We start from the raw sequence: 19,651 nt of genomic DNA on the forward strand, positions 1-19,651 counted from the left end.
ATCAGTTAATCTGACTGGATGTATTGCAGTGTCCAGTTTGAGAGAGATTATCAATGCTGTGCCCATTACAGTCTTTAACCTTTTGCCCTTTCATCCACAAATTTGACTCACACGTTAAACAAAAATCAAATCAGGCCAAAACAGTCTTTCTACTAACATTATTAATTTTCATTTTTATGTGTGATGAGCTGAAGTGGAATGGTATTTGTTCACACAGCCATGAACTCCACTTTATTTTCCAACCTTGTTTTGGTATTGCTGGAGCAGGTTATTTTGAAGATGCTGCCTTGGCAGCCGCTTAGCCTGAAGTCTTCTTCATCCACTGAAAATCTGGATCAAAGCTTATAAATAAAAGCATTTACCTATGTACAGATTAATTCATAACAATTCACTTCGGAATCTTTTTGTTACTCTTCCTACATTGAAAAGTCAGACCTCAGTTATTCAGACATTCAGTGTTAAATCTGATCTATATTCGGCATAATTCATTATTTGAATGTGCCTCATCATATTTGGCTTTTTCCTCAAAATTTCCATTTCCCAGAGTCATGGGATTACATTAGAAACGTCAGGAGGAAAATCAAAAGAGCAATCTAGACCTCACGGCTGTACAGGGAAAACTTAAAAAATGTGACTTGAATTCACTCTAAAGGCTCAAATACCAAAGGGAAAGAGCACAGTGTAATAAACGTGTAAAGAATTTCATATGTGGAAAAGGAAGATTGACTCATTAGCGATCCTTTCTATCCAGTGCTAGGTGTCGAGATGTTGCGTTTACAAAGAAATCCACATAATCCAGCCACAAATCTGCAAAACCTTCTGTGCAGGGACTGCCGCTTTTTGGCATGACTTGACTCTGTCTGCCTAACTGGCCCTTGATGCCTTTTAGAGCTTTCCACTGTAAAAGGAACAACAGGGTCAAAATGCAAATACTTTATTCAGGGTGGTAGCACAAATGCGAAGAGAGGAAAGAGAGTTTTCTAAGCTTTGCCTGGCAGACTTCAACTTTCAACTCATGGGCACGGTGAAGACTCCAGGAAGAGAGTAAAAGCTATAGAAATGCAAGTGGGAAAACATTTCTATGGTGTTTTGGAAAAATAATAGTCAACATAGCCAAACCCAGTTTCCTGTGGGGAACAGGCTAGTCAGAGAAGTTGTCCCTCACTGTGCTGAGGACCTGGCAGCTCTGCTCCACAGACTCACAGAATGGATTAGCTTGGAAAAGACCTCTGGGGTCATTGAGTCCAGTCGATGACCAAACACCACGGTGTCAACCAGGACTCGTTAGACACCTCCAGGGATGGTGACTCCAGCACCTGCCTGGGAGCACATTCCAATGTCTGATTACCCTCTGCGTGAAGAACGTCTTCCTAATGTCCATCCTGGCAGCTCAAGCCAGTGTCCTCTTGTACTGTCATTTGTCATTTGTCCGGGAAAAGACACTTGGCCACTCTCAGGGAGTTGTATGGAGTGATAATATCCCCTGCTTTTGTCCAGGCTGAGCCCCCAGCTCCCGCAGTCTCTCCGGGTGCCCCAGCTCCATTCCCTCCTCTGGACTCGCTCAGCCCCTCAATGGCTTTCGGGCCGACCTCCCCAGAGCCGGTCCCAGCCCCTGGGCTCGCAGGAGCAGGTTGGGGCAGCGGGGCCACTCCGGCCCTGCCCTGATCCCAGTCCGAGCACGCCTCCTGCCCGGGGCTCCGCTGCGGCTTTCCCGTCCTGTCCCCCGCGGGCGGCGGCGGTACCGCTCACAGGGCGGGCAGCGCCGAGCGGGTCTCGAACCCCGATCCCCAGCGGCGGGCAGCAGCGGCCGCACCGCCCCGCGCGGTGCATTGTGGGCGCCGCACTGATTTATGCGGGGCCGCGGAGCGCGCCGGGAGCGGCGGGAGGAGGCGGCGGCTCAGCGGGGCCGGGACTCGGACCGGCGGGGCCGCAGCGGCGATCGCGGCTCTCCGGGCGCGCAGCGCTTTTGCCGCCCCCTGAGGCCGTGGCGGCGCCGCGGGCGGCCGGCACCACCCACCTGGCCTCATCCGACCCCGCGCCGGCCGCCACGGACGTGGAGACGGCGGCGGCGGCGGGCGGAGCCGGGCCCGGGCCGAGGGGACCGTCCCGGCGCGGCGGAGCCCCCGCCGCTCGGTAGGGGCCGGAGCGAGGGCGGGCTCGCCGGGGCCTCCGCGGCCGGGCTCGCTCCGCAGCGGCTGCGCGGGGCCCGGGCCGGCCGCGCTCCCGGCGCCGCTGGGGCCTCCGGCGAGGAGCGAGCGAGGCGAGGAGCGAGGCCCGGCCCGGTGCTCCCCGAGACGGGCGGGGGCAGCGGCAGAGCCCGGCGTCCTCCGCCCGCAGCTTTGCTAGCCGGGCCCTCCGCGGGCACGGGGAACGGCGGGACCGGGCCGGTGCCCCGGAGCTGCCGGGTACTTTCTGTGCCCGCTCTCGGTTGCGGAGCATCGTCTGCGGGACTAGTGCAGAGGAAACAACAGGTCTCGCTCCCTGCTCGCCTTCCTAAGGACGCCAGCGCCTTGCTCTTGGGATTATAAATGTTTGAACTAAGACGCAGGGAACTGGAAGCAGAGCTTCCCGTTGGAATTAATAGAAGAGAAAAGAAGGGAGGCTTTTCCAAATCCTCTACAAGAAAGCTCGTTCTGTTTTCTCCTGCTGTCCGTACTCTGTTTAGTAATGCGATTGTGACCTGAGTGGAATTTATGGGCGATGAACTGTTGAAGCTTGTTGCATCTCTGCATCGGACATTTTTTTTTTTTTTTTTTGGTCAGCACATGATTCCTCCATCCCAGCTGTTACAGGACTTATGGGCCAGTAATAGAGGGATGGGAAGCTGAGACAGTTTATTTTCACATTCTTCTGTACCGGGGACTTGGCGAGTTAGCTGAAGCTGCTGCTTTTTACTGGATCTGCTCTTTCCTCGGCAGGTTTATTATTTTTTTTTCATGTGTTTCGATTAAGCAGCAATTGGACTGGAGCTGGATGAGTGCTTTGCAATCCAAAGGGTTTTGGGGGATAACAGAAAACTGCTAAAACAGAGAAGACCTGGTGCTGCAAGAAACCTGGGGCCTGTTTTCATAGCCTTTTCGTTTTATTGAGCAAGGTAAATAACGTAGTGGTGAAAATTCAGGGCTTATTGTAATCATGCATGAAAATGTTACAAAGCACTTCAGAGATTGTTCCAAGTCTTTCAAAGCATTGAGAGGACCCACAGTAAGAGTCAGAATGAATTGTTCTTTTAAAATTTCCAGATGTGAGTGTAAAATATAAGGCTGAGAGCAAAGTTTGTGGTACCTGAGAGGTTTTGAGAGCTACTTTTCTTGATTTTTGCCTTAAGTTCTTGTAGGCTTGTGCTTTTGAGAGAGATTGCCTGAAGAACTGTGTTGTTGGTTCAGTGATTATACGAGTGGGTTTTTTCTATGGTTTTTAAAGCCTTAATGCCTTAGCTCTGGTAGGGATCTGTTAAGGTCTCTCAAAGGTGCTCCCAGTTGTGTGCTCACTTCCAGTAGTGCACTGCTCCTATTTGCATTGTTAACTGTATTCATCCTCTACCTTTAATTATTTTTGCTTACCTTTACTTTTGCTGTCCGCATTGACAGCTGCTACTACTCCATAATGAATTTTTATCTTCCTTTACATGTTTTTATCTCCCGAATTGGACCGTTTGGATTTACTACTCATTTACCATACATTACTTTCACCATCATAAAACTTCCACAGCCAACATACGCTCAAAGTACTGTTGTAGATGCAATCTTTGTACGTTTGAAGCAGTGGAAGAAGCAGATAATGTTTCCCAAAATGTGCAGTGTAATCATTTGCTGGGTGAAGTGTATAATTTTTGGTGTCAGGCTGCATGCCTTATCTTTTTTTTTTTTTTTTTAAGACCTCGGCAGCAGTTTACTCCTCACAAAAACATAAATCCGTTAAAATGAAGTCACAGTTTGAGACGTAGCTGCAAAAATCTGGTTTTGCAAGAAGTCACAAGATTCTCATTATGAAGCAAAGCCTTGATTAAGTTGACTGTATACCTTTTCTCCACTCTTAATGAAATAGTGGCAAACGCCAAGGTGCTGGCAGCCTTTGCTGATGCTATCGTGGGGAGAGCTAAGTGGGTTATTACGGGAAGCACTCAAAGCTCCTGTTTAGATTTGTTTGACTGAGATTTCTGGCCTTTGTTGTGTCTCGTTTTTGTTTCAAGATGATGTGTGAGGTGATGCCAACCATCAGTGAGGCCGAGATTCCCACCGGGGGAAATGGAGGCCACGGTTCAGGTTCCCCGTTGCAGTCAGATGCCGATTCCCACTTTGAGCAGTTAATGGTGTCCATGCTGGAAGAGAGGGATCGCCTGCTGGAAACGCTCCGCGAAACTCAGGAGACGCTCGCGCTCACCCAGGGCAAGCTGCATGAGGTTGGCCATGAGAGGGATTCCTTGCAGAGGCAGCTCAATACTGCCCTTCCACAGGTATGGACGTTTGGGAAGGCAAGGGGTTTTTCAATGATTTTTGTGTTCTTCGTGGTGTGCTGTTGGCTTTTTGAAGTTTGGTTTACTGAAGAGTTAGGTTGTCTTAGGGGAAGATGAATCTATCCTGAAGGATCTTTTGGTGCTTGCTCACTTTGAGAAAGATGCAAAAGCAAGGAAAGCAGGGAAGAGCAGCCCTTTCACTCCAGTCTGCTTTCCCAGTTTCTGGAATTTCCTTAGCATAAATGTAGAATGGTGTCTGCATCCTTTTGTCTAATAGAACTTGATGGACTTTTTTCTGCAACTAGTACTTTTTAAATGCTATTTCTTAATTGCCTGATTCATTAATGTACTTAAGAATTATTACCTGGTCTAGTGGGAGGTGTCCCTGCCCATAGCAGGGGTTTGGAACTGGATGGTCTTTAAGGTTCCTTCCAATCCCATTCTGGGATTCTATGAATTCCATACAGACCATTCTGACTCTGTTAAAGACTTTGATTTGAAACCTTGAAGGCTACTGCCTTGTGAATGCATGCTGAGTTGTCATGGCAATATAGAAGTCTTGAGTGTGTTGTTTAACCTGTTTAGTTACTTTTGAAAAGTTTGGATTTGGCTTTTTGAGGGTTCTTTTTTTTTTGGTCCTGCTAGGAGCTCCTAATTAGTGCACTGTGGATAATGCACATGGCTTGCAGTGCATTGTGAGGAAAAGTGATTGGTCTCTGCAGAACTCTTTGGGTTTTATCCATTTGAGTTAAAAATAATACAATTGGACTTTGAACATATTGAGAAGCATTTGGCTGTAGGCAAAGCAGGGGCTGCTTTGAGGTGTTGGTTAACTGTTGACAGCCTTGTGCTTTCTGGTGTGGTGGTTGTTGTCCCAAGTGTGGCACAATGATGCTGTGACTTTTACAAATGTTCCCATATCCTTAAATATCATAGTTACTGTTTATACCCTTTCAAACAGTGGTTTGTTTCACTGCTCTCATTATAATGTAATCACTGTATGACTCTTGGTATGGTAATTGGTGCTGGTAATTACTGATGGATGGAAATGAAAATGTAACATGTGTTAATCTAGTTCTATTACAATGATGAAAATCAGAAAGGAGAAGTTTCGAACCTTTGCTGCTGCCTGTGTTAAATCGCGTGCTGCAGGCAAACATCATTCTTTGTTTTTTTGTTGTAGTAATTGTAGCTTCTTCTCATCCTCTGTGTCAGGTCTGCTACATTAATGAAGGCCATTAACCACTTACATGACCTGCAGACTGTTAGACCTGAGTTTGTGGCTGAGCAGAATCATCTCAGCTCTCAACTCTGCAGTTCCCCTTTTGCCTTTTCAGTTCTCAGCTTTCCTTCCTAAATATAGTGGGCGACTTGCATGTAACCATCACTTTCTAAAAATTTCTGGAAAATTAATAAACAGTTCCCCTTTTCAAGAATGCCATAATTGCATGGTTTCATGTGAAATCTGTTGGAAAAGCAAGTCAGTTGAGAGAGAAATTTTACTGCAATTTTATGTAAACATACAGCAGTGTATGGATTTTTGTAGATTGCTGTTGGAAAATACTCTTTTCATCCTGTGGAACATCTGCTTTTGTCCCTAGTGATACTTAGCTCAAATTATTGTGGTTTCAAAAATCAGAAATATTTTCATTACTCTTGCTACATCAGAAGTTACCTCTGTATTGGGCAGTTTTTGTTGTTGTTATGGTAGAGTCAGTTACTTAATGGGTGCAAATTTTTGTTGGGGTGAAACAATTTTTTAAAAAAATTCTAATATGTGTTCACTGTCAAAACTTTATAAGGACTAATATTTGAAACTATTCAAACTTTTTTGTTAATTATTTCAAGCTGAGCATTCTTTTGAACTACTGCCTCAAATGACCGGTTGCTTAGCTATGTATTTCAAGGAGGGTAAAGTCTTTAAATTTAATAAAATAACAGCTGTGTTATATTTTTTCAGCAAAGAATGAATAGTAGTGTAAATTTTATTTTTTTTTATCATAGTAATTGTTTTCAATTTAGTAGACCTGCAAGGTCAATTTAACTAATTGTACAAAGACCTGTGTAATTTCATTACTTGCTAAATCACTCTGTAACCAAAGTATTATTTCTTTCTCAGACTTGGCTTGTAACAAGTCTTTGTAGTTGATTTTAGACTACTTTATCTTAACAGGTATTGAATTGAATTGTTTCTATGTGTACTTTTCCTGTTTTAGATCTTTAGGTGAACCAGCCAGTTTTAGACTGTTCTGATGACTGATGGGAAGTCCTGGTCTAAAAGCAGGAATGCCAGATTGATTTCTTCTATACCAAAATGCATCTTCTGGTTTTGCTACAAAGGCACTCAATTTCTGATGGCATCCCTGTGCTTAATTCCTTACATTCACTGAGTTTTCTGTGTATAAGAAAGCTCACACTGATAAATAAAATACACCATGTATATATTTCAAAAGTAACTTAACAGTGTATATTATCAGTTTCAAAATGGCAGTATTTTCAAAAACAGTATTTGCACCTCTGAGCTTCTAAAAGTAAATGCCGTTTTTCCTGCAGCAGTGATTCACATTTTGTGGTTACATTTCTTATTGTGATGGGCAGTTAGGAATTCAAGGCATCAGTTCTACTGGCTCCATAAACCTGGGGCAGTTATTTAGGGTAAGGCACCTTTGTGGCTGTCTAATTCACTGAGAGGAGAGCATTTTAATCTTACATAGATGTGTTTTATCTGTTACATTTACTTGAAGTAAAGCTGACTTTTTCTGAGTTTTTAGTGTGGACAGCTGGAAGTGAAATACATCACCACTGCCTCGATAAAATAACTGGATTCTTGGCAATGTTCTTTGTTTTCTGGGAGTTTCCTCTATTACAGATTACCCTAGTCAAACTGTACTCTGACCTTGGAAAATGAACTTGAGGAAATCAAAGTGCTGTGCTAGAACTTAATTTTATGCTTTCTAGAATTTTTCACAGAAAAGGAAGAACATTAACTTTTTACTTGAAGAGCTTTATAACATAAACACATTGCTATAATTCTAATTATAGTTTTAGTGGATTTGATTATGCCCTTTTTGTACCTTTTAGAGTGCATTCTACAGAATTCAAGATTTGTGTGCTTCAAATTTATAAGTTAATCTGTAAAACTATATTTAAAAGTTAAATTTTGAACCTAAGGTAGGTGAGGCCCAAGTTACTTTAGTTCTTGCTATTAAAGTGTTGCAGGCCAGGGTTCATTTTGCTGATGGAATTTCACATAGATGTTTTCTAAAACATGATGCTTGTTTTGGATGGTGAAGACCAGAGTTTAATTTCCAGTGGCTCTGGTGCTTGTCACAAATAAAAGCCAGTTGGTGAATTCACAGCAGTTTTTTTCAGGATGAAAATTTTAATGTGTATGTTAATTTTATAAGCTAATAAATACAATATAAATATGAAGCAACACATATTAAGATCCATATTGCACCTTTAATCTTTTGGCCTTAAATTTATCATGCCTCATTTTTTTTTCTGTACAAGATAAGCAAAATAGTAGGTTAAATTAAAAGTTGCTTTCTGTCCATAGCAAATATTTTATCACTACTTCATGCTTCAGTTAAAAATGGTGTGTGTCAGTTCATATTTGTATTTAGTGAAGTTCAGGTATGTCCCTATACAGTGTTGTTCCTTAGACCATCTCAGAAATACTCAATGCCTCACCTGTAAGAAATATGAAAACACTTGGCCCAAAGACTTCCCTGGCATTGTTTGGAACTGATGGACTTAAGGATTTCATTGCCATTTTATGAATAGTGGTATTTGGATTGCCTCCAGACAAGTTTTAAGTAATACAGGATGTCATAGGTGTAGAAATGAGGTTTTGAATTGTACCTAATACGAAGAACATGGTGACAGAGCACACAAAGGCCTGGCCAGACTCTGCAACAGCTGAAATTTCCTCAGCACTTACGTGCAGCTCCGTTTGCAGCATTCCCAGATGTTCAGCCCTGAGCTGCCATGGCTTGCACTTCATACTCTGGCAGCAGCTGGTGCTGACTTCTGAACAACAGTCATTAATCCCAACAGAGTGCCCAGGAATCCTGGAGGTGCCAAAGGGTTTCACATAGATGGCAGAGCAGGCACATCCTCCACTGCTCCCACCCTGTTCTGACAGCAGAGATGAACAGGACTCTTCCTGTTGGATTTTCAGACATCTATCTTGAGTTTCAGTTGCTAATCTTACTTGGCTCTTACTCTTAGTAAATTGCTGACCTGATTTGGCTTTACACTAGTTTAAGTCAGATGGAGATAGTAGTTAACATTCAGAATTCTTCATTGATTATCAATAAACCTCAGCTTCCCTTTCTTTCTTTTCAAGATATAGAAACAGATACCTTTGGCTCCAAACCTTCAAAGTATGAATTTATCTGAAGTAATGCCCTGTGTTTGGGCAAAAAGGAGTAGCTACACTTAAATAATGCAGAAGAGTATATTGAGCACCGAGTCTCCAGCATTGGTTCTGCCTTCTTGGTTTCTCATGTGGATATGTTTGGGTTTGTTTGTTGAAACATCCACCCCTGCCTGGCAGACATCTGTTTGCCTATTGTTAGCAACTTGCTGTTTATACTGTGATTTTAATTTAGGTTTGCTTGATTATAAATAGACCATTTACCTAGATTAAATTTGGAATTCATTTTGAGTTTCCCTGTATTTGAGGGTAAATTTTACTGCTGTTAAATTTGGGATGAAATTTACGGCTGTTTTACTACTTAGTGATGTCCCATCCCTCCCCTTAACAAGTAGATTTGGTGAAGTCCAAAACTATTGTTTTAATTTCCCTTAGTTTATTTGTAGAAAGAATGTTTTGGTGACTGTACAAAAATGCTTTTTGTTTGTTTTGGTAGTGGATGAGGGCCTGAAACGGGAGCTAGTGATTTTTCCGTACTCTTGTGCTACTGTGGACAGATGTCTTTCAGTGGGTTTATTAATGCTTGGGGTGCTCTAGTCTAACCTGCAGCCTCAAAACAGGCTGTATATAAGGTGGAAAGAACTATAATCAAAACAAAGTATTTAAAATACATGTTTAGAACCAGGTGAACATCATGTCTATACTCATCTGTTGCCTTTAGCCTCTGGTGCAAGAGGTGGTGTCTTTTGGTATTTAGAGAATTCTTCCTCTACTACCTTTTATTTTTTCCTCCATTCTTTTCTAAGAGTGTAACTAATAAGAGCTTTGAAGATGTTTAGTTGCAAGACTTGAAGATTCAGTGTGGCTACATAATTGTAATTCCAGAAAAAAAAATACCTTTTTCTTTTTTTTTCTTAAGATAAATATGAATTAAGAGCACAGTTCCCTACCCCCTTACAAATTCGTAGTGTTTTAATGTCCACTGGCCTAAGACTTTGCTTCATCCTTTCTGTAATATATTTAGGAGAGTTGAATGTTGGTTTTATTCACTGTAAGTTTTGATCATGGAATTAAGAGGACACATTGTGTTGTAATATATGCAGGCCCCTTATAGTTAAGAGTATTGTCAGAGACCTTGAATTTTTGGAAAGAACGTTTTAAGTGCCTATTAGTAATTGTTTTTTTCTGTCCCTAAGTTAGCATTGCATCCCATAACTGCATGAATATACTTGACAGTTGAATTTGGGGATTTATTTTTTAGTTTTCAATTTCTAAAGGAATATGGCAGACATTTTGTGTAAGCTGCTTGTGGCAATTTAGGCAGCTTAAGTCACTTAAAGTCTGTAAGGCTGACTGGTATCTGTTGACATCTATTAGAAATACTCACCATAATCTCCTGTGTATACACATCTCAAGCTACAAATACTGAGAAGAGATAAATTTCTGTTGTGTGTGTCAGGTAATGTGGATGCTCATAACTTTCCAAGTGTGTTTTTTTTAATAATCCTGCCTGTGGGTTCCCCAAGTGTAAATGTAATGCAATTCTTGCCAGGAAAAATCTTTTCACATTCTCTAGGCTGAAAGAAGAATTATTATTTTGCTACTGAATGGAGTGAGTTTTTTATTCAACTTGACTTTTTCTCAGAGGCATAATAATGTTTCCACATTTTGGAAACTCCAGATGATTGTGTAGGAATCCATACCTGTAGGTCACTAGAGGAGATTTTTCTGGGAGTTTGGATATATAGAATTGGAGGAGTGTGATTACAGGTCCAGGTTAATGCTCACTTTCATTTTGATGTGTTGTTTTCCTCTAAGCTGATGTGAATAGTTGGTTCCTTGGTTTTGTGCCCGTGACCTTTATCTGTTTCAGACTTGACCTTTGGTTTCACATCAGCTCCACTGAAAATCAGCTCCTTTCCTTCTGATCAGCCTGACAAGGCTCTGTGGCCTGTTCTTGCAGTGGCTGGAGCTGCAACATTTTTCAAAAGAGAAGCTTTGTTGCTTAATCTTCTGTTTTGCTGTTCCACAGTGGCCTTGAATTTCCTGATGTGTTTATGCTCCTGTCTACTGAGGATATGGTTTTTGAGGCTGGTAGTGGAGATCTTAACAGAAATATCATTTAGGTTGGATCCAAATATGCCATGGCTATTAATGGATACATATAAATAAGAACAGTATATATTCCTGTAGTTCATCTGTCTTCTGGTTATGCTTTCAGAATGATAAATATCTAGAATTAGCCTTTGATTTATAAATTCTGTGAAGTGCACCAAGGTTCAATTCCAGGCTGGATGGAGCTCTGAGCAAGCTGGTCTAGTGGAAGGTGTCCCTGCCCATGGCAGAGGTGAACTTTATGGTCCCTTCCAACCCAAACCATTCTAGGATTCTGTGATTCCTTAATGAAAATATCCTTACACCAGCAGTATTGAGATTGTCCTGTCATCTTCAGGACAGATTTTAAATAAGGACTTGTTTAAAGGACTGCTTGGAAAAAATGCTTGAAAAATTTGATGTGACCTTTTGAGTTTTGTTAAGGAGAAAAAAGAGCTTCTCTTTAGAAAGTATTTTTTCTTTGTTATCATAGGAAAATGGGCAACTCTTGATTTTCTTTTAAAATTTAATTAACATTTTTTTCTGTTTTCTTTTTTTCCTCTCTGTAGAACAGTGATCTCTCTTTTGGTATGGTCTCAGTCCTGCTTTACTCCTATTTCTAGTACATAGTAGAGTTGGGTATCCAATTGTAGAGAAATAGTCTGAAGCACAGTACTTGTTTTTTTATCCTACCTCTCACATAAATGCATATAAAATTTGGTTCTATACACTTAAAACATTGTTTTTACAGGCATATTTAACTTTTATATAGAATGGCAGGATAGATTATGTGGTAAAAATGAGTAAAGCATGGAGATTGTTAAACACTGTACTGTCAAGAGAAGCGAGATTTTCTTTTCCTACTTCAAATTTACAGAACAGTATACAGTAAAAGGATTTAATTATGTAAGCCTATGGATCTGAGTAATTTACATAGTTAAAAAAGCCAAACAAAACAAAGCTGCCTTAAGATGTGGTGTTTAAACAAAGAATTTCTATGTTGGCCTGTACAAAGTTGAGACTGGCTTGATGTATGATTGAAAGATCTGTGAATGTTCATGTGAAGAAACTGCCTTGCAGTTGATGAAGTCTACTGATCATTGTCTTCAACATTGACAGTGTCCCCAGAAATGGGGTTTATTTTGAATTACTTGAAAAGGAATTTTGGCCACCAAAATGCTTGGCGTAAAAGCTAAACAAACATTCTTCAGTGTGGAGAGGGCTCACTCAATAAAGAGGATCATAAATTCTTGGTTTTCTATTGGGTGCTATATCCATGGTTATCTCCATAAATAGTGACCACTTTTATTAAACTATTTCTGAATTTCCAAGCACAGTCATGAAAAGGGAGGGAGAGATCTCAACATGAAATTGCTCATTTGCTTTACAGAATGTAAAATATGATAAGAAATTATATGAAAGTTTTTTCACTCTGCAACCCCAATTTGCCTTAAAAAAGAAAATTGGGTGGAAAGGGAGTTCTGTACACATCTGAGGGGACTACTATTTTGATCGGTGGCAGGGTTTAAACTGTGGATTTGGGTTTGAGTTGTGGATTCTCAAGTGTCCTATGTGAGCCTGTCACAATTATTTAGCAATATATACTTTGCCAGTAGAATGTTAGAGTCAAAACTCTCATTTTCTTTGCATTCCTTTCTGTAACTGGCTGGGAGTCATGGCTTTCTGTTAACCTTGCTGAACTAATAGTACCAGAGCTAAATTCTGTTATTTGCTGTGCTTTTCACTGTAGCTTGTGCTTGTGGATTTGTTCTTCCCAGTGGGAATTTTATATACTTTGTATATACTTTTTATATACTCTGTAATTTTATATACTTTAAGATTCTCTTTTGTTGGGTATTTGAAAGTCCTGGATGCATCTCACGCTTGAATCTATTGCTTCTACTGGGATTTAAGGCATGGGCTGCTTTGGAAACCCAGAAGTAAAATAAACTTCTGATCCAAATAAAAATAAAATTAATAAATGGGATTATCATGTTTAGAGTTCTTCAGTTAATCTAATTTGGGTGTAAAGAATGGTGTTGCACTCAGGAGACCCAAGGCTAGAAGAGCAGAGCCCGTGTGAAGGGTGATATTGATGTGTGAGTGAATCTGGTTGGGCTTTCCACATGTTTCTGCCTGTGTAAGATAAATTCCTAATTTCAGATTATCCCATCAAAGCTCTCTCTGTTTACTGTAGTACCTTTGGGGGAATGACTAAAAGTTTGGTTTAGATAATTTCAGGGACGCCCTGGGATACCACTGTGTATCTTTTTGTTGTTCTTAAGTAATGTATTTTTCATACAGCATGATCACCTTTTTGTAGTTCATGGGAAAGGGCTTGCAAGGTCTTAACATTCTTCTAGTCTTTCGTTAAAGAGCACGAGGCAGGTGCATCCAGTAATTTATTTTCTAAAACATGCAGCTTGAGTTTTCAGAATGTCTTTGCAGGGTGTGGTTCCACACCATTATCTTCCAAAAGCTGAGTCTTTGTCTCAAGAAATCTGGAATTATTTTACTTCATGTAAAGTGGAAATGGAACAGCTTTTTAGGATTTTAGCTGTCCTTTTCCCCTCCTAGGGTCTCTTTTATGCTGATACTAACATTGGTTTAAGTCTGACCCCATTGGAGCTGTAGTTTGTGGAGACTGCATTACCCTCTCCTGAATTTGTACAATGGTTATAAAAGATTAAGTCCTGGGAAGTAGAGGAGGAGAAATGGGCCAAGCATTTCTTTTGTCTCAGTGGAGCAGGAGGCTGCAGGGCTTCCCTATTGCATCATCTTTCCCTTGTTTTTAGTCCAGTGTGGAACAGGAGCTTCACAGATTTCCCACCAACCCATCTTTCACTTCAGCATTTGTTAGTGGTAACACCATATCGACAGCCTGCCCCTGTCTTTTATTAATTTATTTATTTTTCATTTATTTATCGTTTATTGATTGAGTCGTTTAAAAAAAATTATTTCTTTGCATTATAGCCTTGCTCATATCCTTGGTTTCCTTCTGCTGTCTAGGTTCAGGTAGTCGTCAAGTTCAAAACTTGAACTAATTATGGATTTTTTTTTTTTTGTTTGCGGCAGACACAAAAATTACTTTGAACTTAAAAAAAAAACTTTACCCCTCCCCTTAAAACAGCTCTTCAATGTTTAATCTATGTTGCTGATTTTTCTTAGTTTTTTTTCTGTGTTTAGATAGCAGATATGTCTGTTGTAGGACCTGAGATTGTGCTTTTTTTGTGTAGACTTTGGAATTGCTTTGTTTTGGAGTATTTGCTAAAATGGAACAACTTTTCAATGGAATGGTGCAGTAGAATTTATTCAGAACATCACAGATTTGGACATATTTAGCTTCAGTTAGCCCAATAAATCTACTCAGCCTGTAAACTGGGGTGATAGAGTTCAGACAAGGGGGGAAAAACAAAATGTGAAGAGCTGGTAAGTTGAATTTCCTGCTGAAAGCACGTATCTGTTCTCAGTGAGTATTACTTGCTTAAGCAAGTTTGAAATTATAAAACTGAAGTGTTCATCACTTGGCAAAAATAATAAATACATATATATATATATAATAGGAGAGCACTGAGGGGGAACTACATGCTGGTGCTTGTTTAATGAGGATGGCTTGGCCAGCCTTATTCAGATATTCACAAGCATTCCCTCTTAGCAGAGTGTGAAAAATGTACTTTTCAGCTGCTAGCCACAGAACTAAAGCTGGCAACCAGAGGCCAAGATGAACGATTAGAATAGGGCAGGGCCTCAGCTGCTGCTCAGTTTTTGCAAGCAGGAGTATCTTGTCATTGAAATAGTTGTGCATGATGGGTCTTGTCCTGGGTCTGTAAAAAAACTGTGCAATATTAGTCATGGAACATGACTAGAATGTAGTATGTAGGGTTAAATAGTTTTTAATTCATAAAAGTCATAGAAATTTAATATTTAATGTTATCTGAGCCAGAATTGTGCTGTTTCTTATAAGTGCAGTATGTTTAGAGTTGATACGCAGATTTTTTCCCCCAAGTAAACTTACAATTCAATGTTGTTTACAACTTAAAAGATCTTGCTACAACTGCTTAGTCTCCAGAATGGGGGTCTCAGGAAAATTACAGAGCTTCTTAAATCTTCTCAGCACATCTTGCAGTTCTTCAGTTTGGATGTGTTATCCCCAAGGCTGTGCTATCCAGCGGGATCCCAGGAAATCTTGACCATCTTTGTGTGAGGAGAGGAAAAACTTTAGTGAAATCCCTCTACTGTCATATTAAACATAGAGACTGGTTTTCTCCCATACCTTGTCAAACTGGTAATGCAAGATTCTTTCTCTTTAATTAAGTACCCGTACTCCTTTTGCCATGGTGGGTATGGGTGTGGATAGGTTTCTTCACTGACATGGACTCCAAAAATGGAGATGCCTAAAGCTACACCTAAGAAGTTGTGCTGCTACTTTACTATATTAGTTCCTCATCAAAATAGACTAGGCTGGGGGTGCAGGAATGTTGTAACTCTGATTGTGAAACCCTAGAATTCATTGATTCAGTGTGTCACTGAGTGGCAGGTATTTTTCAAACATCCCCCAAGTACTGTAGCCTTATTCTTTCTTAAATTTAGCTGTTGTTCTGGAATCGTGGTGGTTGGTCTTTTGCAGTTGGAAAGGGTTACTTTGTTATCAGCTTTTCTCAACAGTTACTGCTCTGTACAAAGTAGCCACCCCAAGTTGAAAAGCCCGTTTTTCAACCATGACTAAAGTTTTCCTGATGATATTTTGGCTGATTTGGACATTTTTCTAAGGAAAACAAGCTCGGTATGGTTCTGGTTACTTTTGTTCCTTATCTGCCCTTTCAGGGGACATATTCCTGTACACTGAGGAGCAGCTAACGTAGAACTTTGCATAGCCACGCCACAATGAATTGATTGGAAGAAAGTTTTCTGCTACTGTTGCATATGAATAGATGCCAAGTTTTATGCAAGTCTGAGGGCTGTTTCTGCATTTCCTGTGCTTGCTCTCCTAATTCTTCATCTTTTGAACTTCCTTAGTGAGAAGATCCACAGTGTTGCCTGAATAGAGGCAACATTTCATAAGCATTTTTACAAAGACAAGTGAAGAAAATAACTTCAAACTGGTATTTCAAGTTATGAGCTCAGTATGTTCTTTCTTGTTAATCCTCTGTGCATTCTGCTAACTTGCAGAGTTTGCCCCCTCAGTTGAATATTTGGAGAAAGCCCTGAGGGGAGAACTAGGTAGAGTTTTTCACTGGTTGATTTGATACACATCTGTAGCTTTAAAGGGGTTTAAAAGGCTGGCATGAAAATGGGTTGTGTCTGCTCTGGGTTAATTGATCACCCTGTGTGATCTACGCTGCTTTGAACAAACTGTGTTGATTTGTTAAGGCTGGTGCAAAAATTAACAAACTATATGGAGAAATTAGAGATTCTAACTGTTTGGATGATCCCAAGGCTGGTTACTCTACAGAAGATGCAGAACAAAATGCAGATTGTAATAGGAGTGACTGGATAAGGTTTTATGACTTGTTGAAACAACCTCATGTTCTCTTTCCTTATTTTCTCAGACTACAGAGCAGTTGCAGGATGCAGCTGTGGCTTTGTTTTGCCCACATTAGCTGCGAACAGGCTTGTAGGGACTGCGTGTTGTGTCACGAATTTTGCCCTGTGTCCCTTCAGTCCCAAGCACGGTGTATGACCAGGGAATGCTGGCTCTCCAGTGATGCACAAAGATTTGGTTTTGCACGAGGCTTTGCCCCTGTCCTTGTGTACATAACAGCACTGTTCTTCTGGGTTTAGGGAAAATGAATTGCAGGCAGCCAGGCAGTAAGGCTTCTGCTTGTCCAGGTTTGGACAGGCTGTGGTGAATAATTCCAAGGTTCTGTGCACAAGGGTTTGGAGGCTCCCACTCCAGACTTTGCTGCTGTGTGTGTGATTCATGTGGTGAAAGGAAAATTCTCAGAGGAGCTAGAGATTGGATCCAGGTTTGGGTTCTGGTACTTTTACCCCCTGCACCCCAAAAAGGAGATGTCTGGAATGTGTTAGTGAGACAGGGGAAGGGGAGTTACAGGGAGGAGGACATGGAGCTGATGTGTTTCTACCTCCCTTTTCCTGGTGCTCTTGCATTCCTTTTGCCAAGCTGCTAAATCCTATCTTTCTCCATTTATGTTTCCTTGTGCTTCTGGAAGCTCCCAGCACTGAAGTCTGGATTTTGTGCTTTGTAGTTCAAGCTCAGGGAACGCTGTGCATAAATTTAGGCAGATCACTCAGGATGGTAACTGGAAACCTACTTATTGCCATGGAGACTTGGGTTGGCTGTATAAGCTTTTCCATTTTGCCCTTGGGCATACATTTGGTACCTGCTGGCTGTGAGTGAGAAGTCCTTTGGCTCTTGGCTTGTCAAATGCCAGGCAGTGGATTCTGCTTCCAGCTCCAAAGTGGCCTGGGAACAGTGAGAGTTTCATTCTAGAGTAATAACATTATGCAACTGTAAACATGTTAGAACTTAATTGCCTATTTAGGATTGGGCAGCGTTAATGACAAAGCCTAGATAGGTCAGTCTAAGAGGGACACTTGAAGGAGACCTACTATAAAAAAAGGGATAGAATGGTAAGAAGTGACTTAGGTTTAGTATTGATCACTGGCTGGCAGCAATATTCACTTGAGTGTTTTCATACAGTGTTGCAATTTTTGATAGAGTTAAAAAAAAAAGGTAGTTTAAAAAAAAAAAAACCAAACAGGTTTTTGAGAGTTAACCAAAGATGGTATTAACCTTTTCTATATCTCAGTGGCACTAGTTGGAAGGGGAGAATTTTTTTTGACCGAAAAGAAATCTGCACCTCTGTTTTGGTGCTTGTCTTCTGAGTTATAAAACATCTTATGCATACACAGAAGTAGGAAAGGAGGCCAATACACTAATTGTGTGTTCTCACTCTGGCAAGTAGTTAGCTCCACTTGGAAAAACAGCTACTTTGAGCATGAAAAGCCTTTCAGTGTTCCCAAACACAAGAATTTGACATAATCATGTTTTAGTATTACTTGTACTATTCTCTTACACTCCCTTTTAACTTCTGGGGGTTTTGTGAACAAAAGATAAACTTGTTTCATAGAATTTATTCTACTAATGTTTGAAATAAGTTTTATGTTTCTAACTTAGTCATTTTAGGCTGCTTGATACTTACTGGAAATTATTTTCATGAGGTGAAAAGGAAAATATTTTTCTTTGCACACTCCATGCTGATTTGTCTTTTTCCCATTAGCACATGCCAGAGATATGGAAAGGTTGAAAGCAATGTGTTTTACTACATGGAACAGGCAAAGCATAATCTGCGTTGGTGTGTGACTATGGTTTTTTTCCAAGGTTGACTTTAATGTGAAAACAAGTCAGTTCTCCTCAGTTTTAACTCTCAATACCCTCGAACTGTTTCATAATTTCATAGTTCTGATTCTTAGCCAAAAAAAAACCCCAAAACAAACCCATGAGTTTATAGGTATGAAAATTTGCTTGCTGGGAATTTTCAAATATATTGGGGCTCCCTTGGATTTAAAGTAAAGTGACTGTGAAATACCCTAGGAAAAAAAAATAGATATTTAAATTTTCTTTGCTTTTTTTTTTTTTTTTTTTTTTTTTTTGACTGTATATTTGCCATTTCCATGCAGTCATCAATTGGAATAATTGTGGTTTATATGTAGCACAAACGTCATGATGGAAACTTATCTCAGATCCCGTTGATTTTCACCCTCGATGTGCTGCACTTCCCCTGCTTGTTCTTTTCCTGCTCTCTTCAGCTGCTCAGATTTGTGAGTGGCTTGCTTGATATTCAGTCAGCAGACCAGAATGATAACAGTAAACCAAAATATCACTTGGAGATAAATTCCAGTCATATATTTGGGTCAGAGATGTTCCTAAAGATGTAACAGTCACAACTAGTTACTACTTTACAGTATTTAATAATATTTGATGGATTTTAAATGTTTGTCTTTTTTTATTACATATATTTTCATAATTTATATACATTTTCTCGCCATGTGGTTGCTTGTAATTCATGATTACTTGTGCACTCAAGTGGTGTTGCATTTTCTTGTGGAATAAGGTTTTTTTTGCTTGGTCAAATTCCTAATACATAACTTATACTAACAAACTTTCAGGAATTACCTCTGTTTCTTTCAAGTGTTTTTCCTAGGTTAAATACTATCTTCCTGTCACATAGCATTTATTGGTCTGTGATGTGCTGTCTGCGAGACCTATGAATTATGTTTGTAATGAACATGAAGGGAACCTGTTCTCTGAAATCTGGAATGTTCCAGGACTGGGATCCTGGAGTTCCCAAGTGTGTCAGCTCAGCCGGGCTTGACAGCTCAGCACTAATGGATCCAGCTTTTGGAAGGATGTTTATATTGTGGCATCTAAATACTGAAGGCTGAAGGTCAGCTCTGCAGGTTGAGGTTGAAGAAGTGCTATTGCTTTAAAAAATCCTGGAGCTTGCGAACAAAAAAAGCCCCAGAAAATGTATTACTGAACAAGAACTAACTTACTTGTTCAATGTGACTTTTTGTTGAGAATATTTATTTCTGGTAGCAAGAGTGATGTGTTCGGAATGATTCAGTTGGGTCAGAAAGTTACTTTCTTCAGTAAACATTACAGTTTAGAGTAGAGTATGGGTGTTTGCCAGAATGTTCTAATCAGCAGGGAGTCTTTCCCTGGTAAATTCAGCACTCTCTCACCAACTCCTGTCAGT

General features: G+C 40.4%; 1 protein-coding gene across 11 annotated transcripts in view; it reads left to right on the top strand.

The window, feature by feature from the left end:
* Positions 1 to 2,954: 2,954 nt before the first annotated feature.
* Positions 2,955 to 19,651, top strand: part of PPFIA1 (PTPRF interacting protein alpha 1) — a 51,763-nt gene continuing 35,066 nt past the window's right edge. For all 11 annotated transcript variants that reach the window (XM_012574205.5, XM_030273510.4, XM_072929507.1 and 8 more), the window contains exons 1-2: positions 2,955 to 3,094; positions 4,193 to 4,456. In XM_012574205.5, the coding sequence (XP_012429659.4) occupies positions 4,193 to 4,456 (264 nt within the window). In that variant the 5' untranslated portion in view covers positions 2,955 to 3,094. The remainder of the gene's footprint in view (positions 3,095 to 4,192; positions 4,457 to 19,651) is intronic.

Source organism: Taeniopygia guttata, chromosome 5, assembly GCF_048771995.1.
Source record: "Taeniopygia guttata chromosome 5, bTaeGut7.mat, whole genome shotgun sequence".
Lineage (NCBI taxonomy): Eukaryota > Metazoa > Chordata > Aves > Passeriformes > Estrildidae > Taeniopygia > Taeniopygia guttata.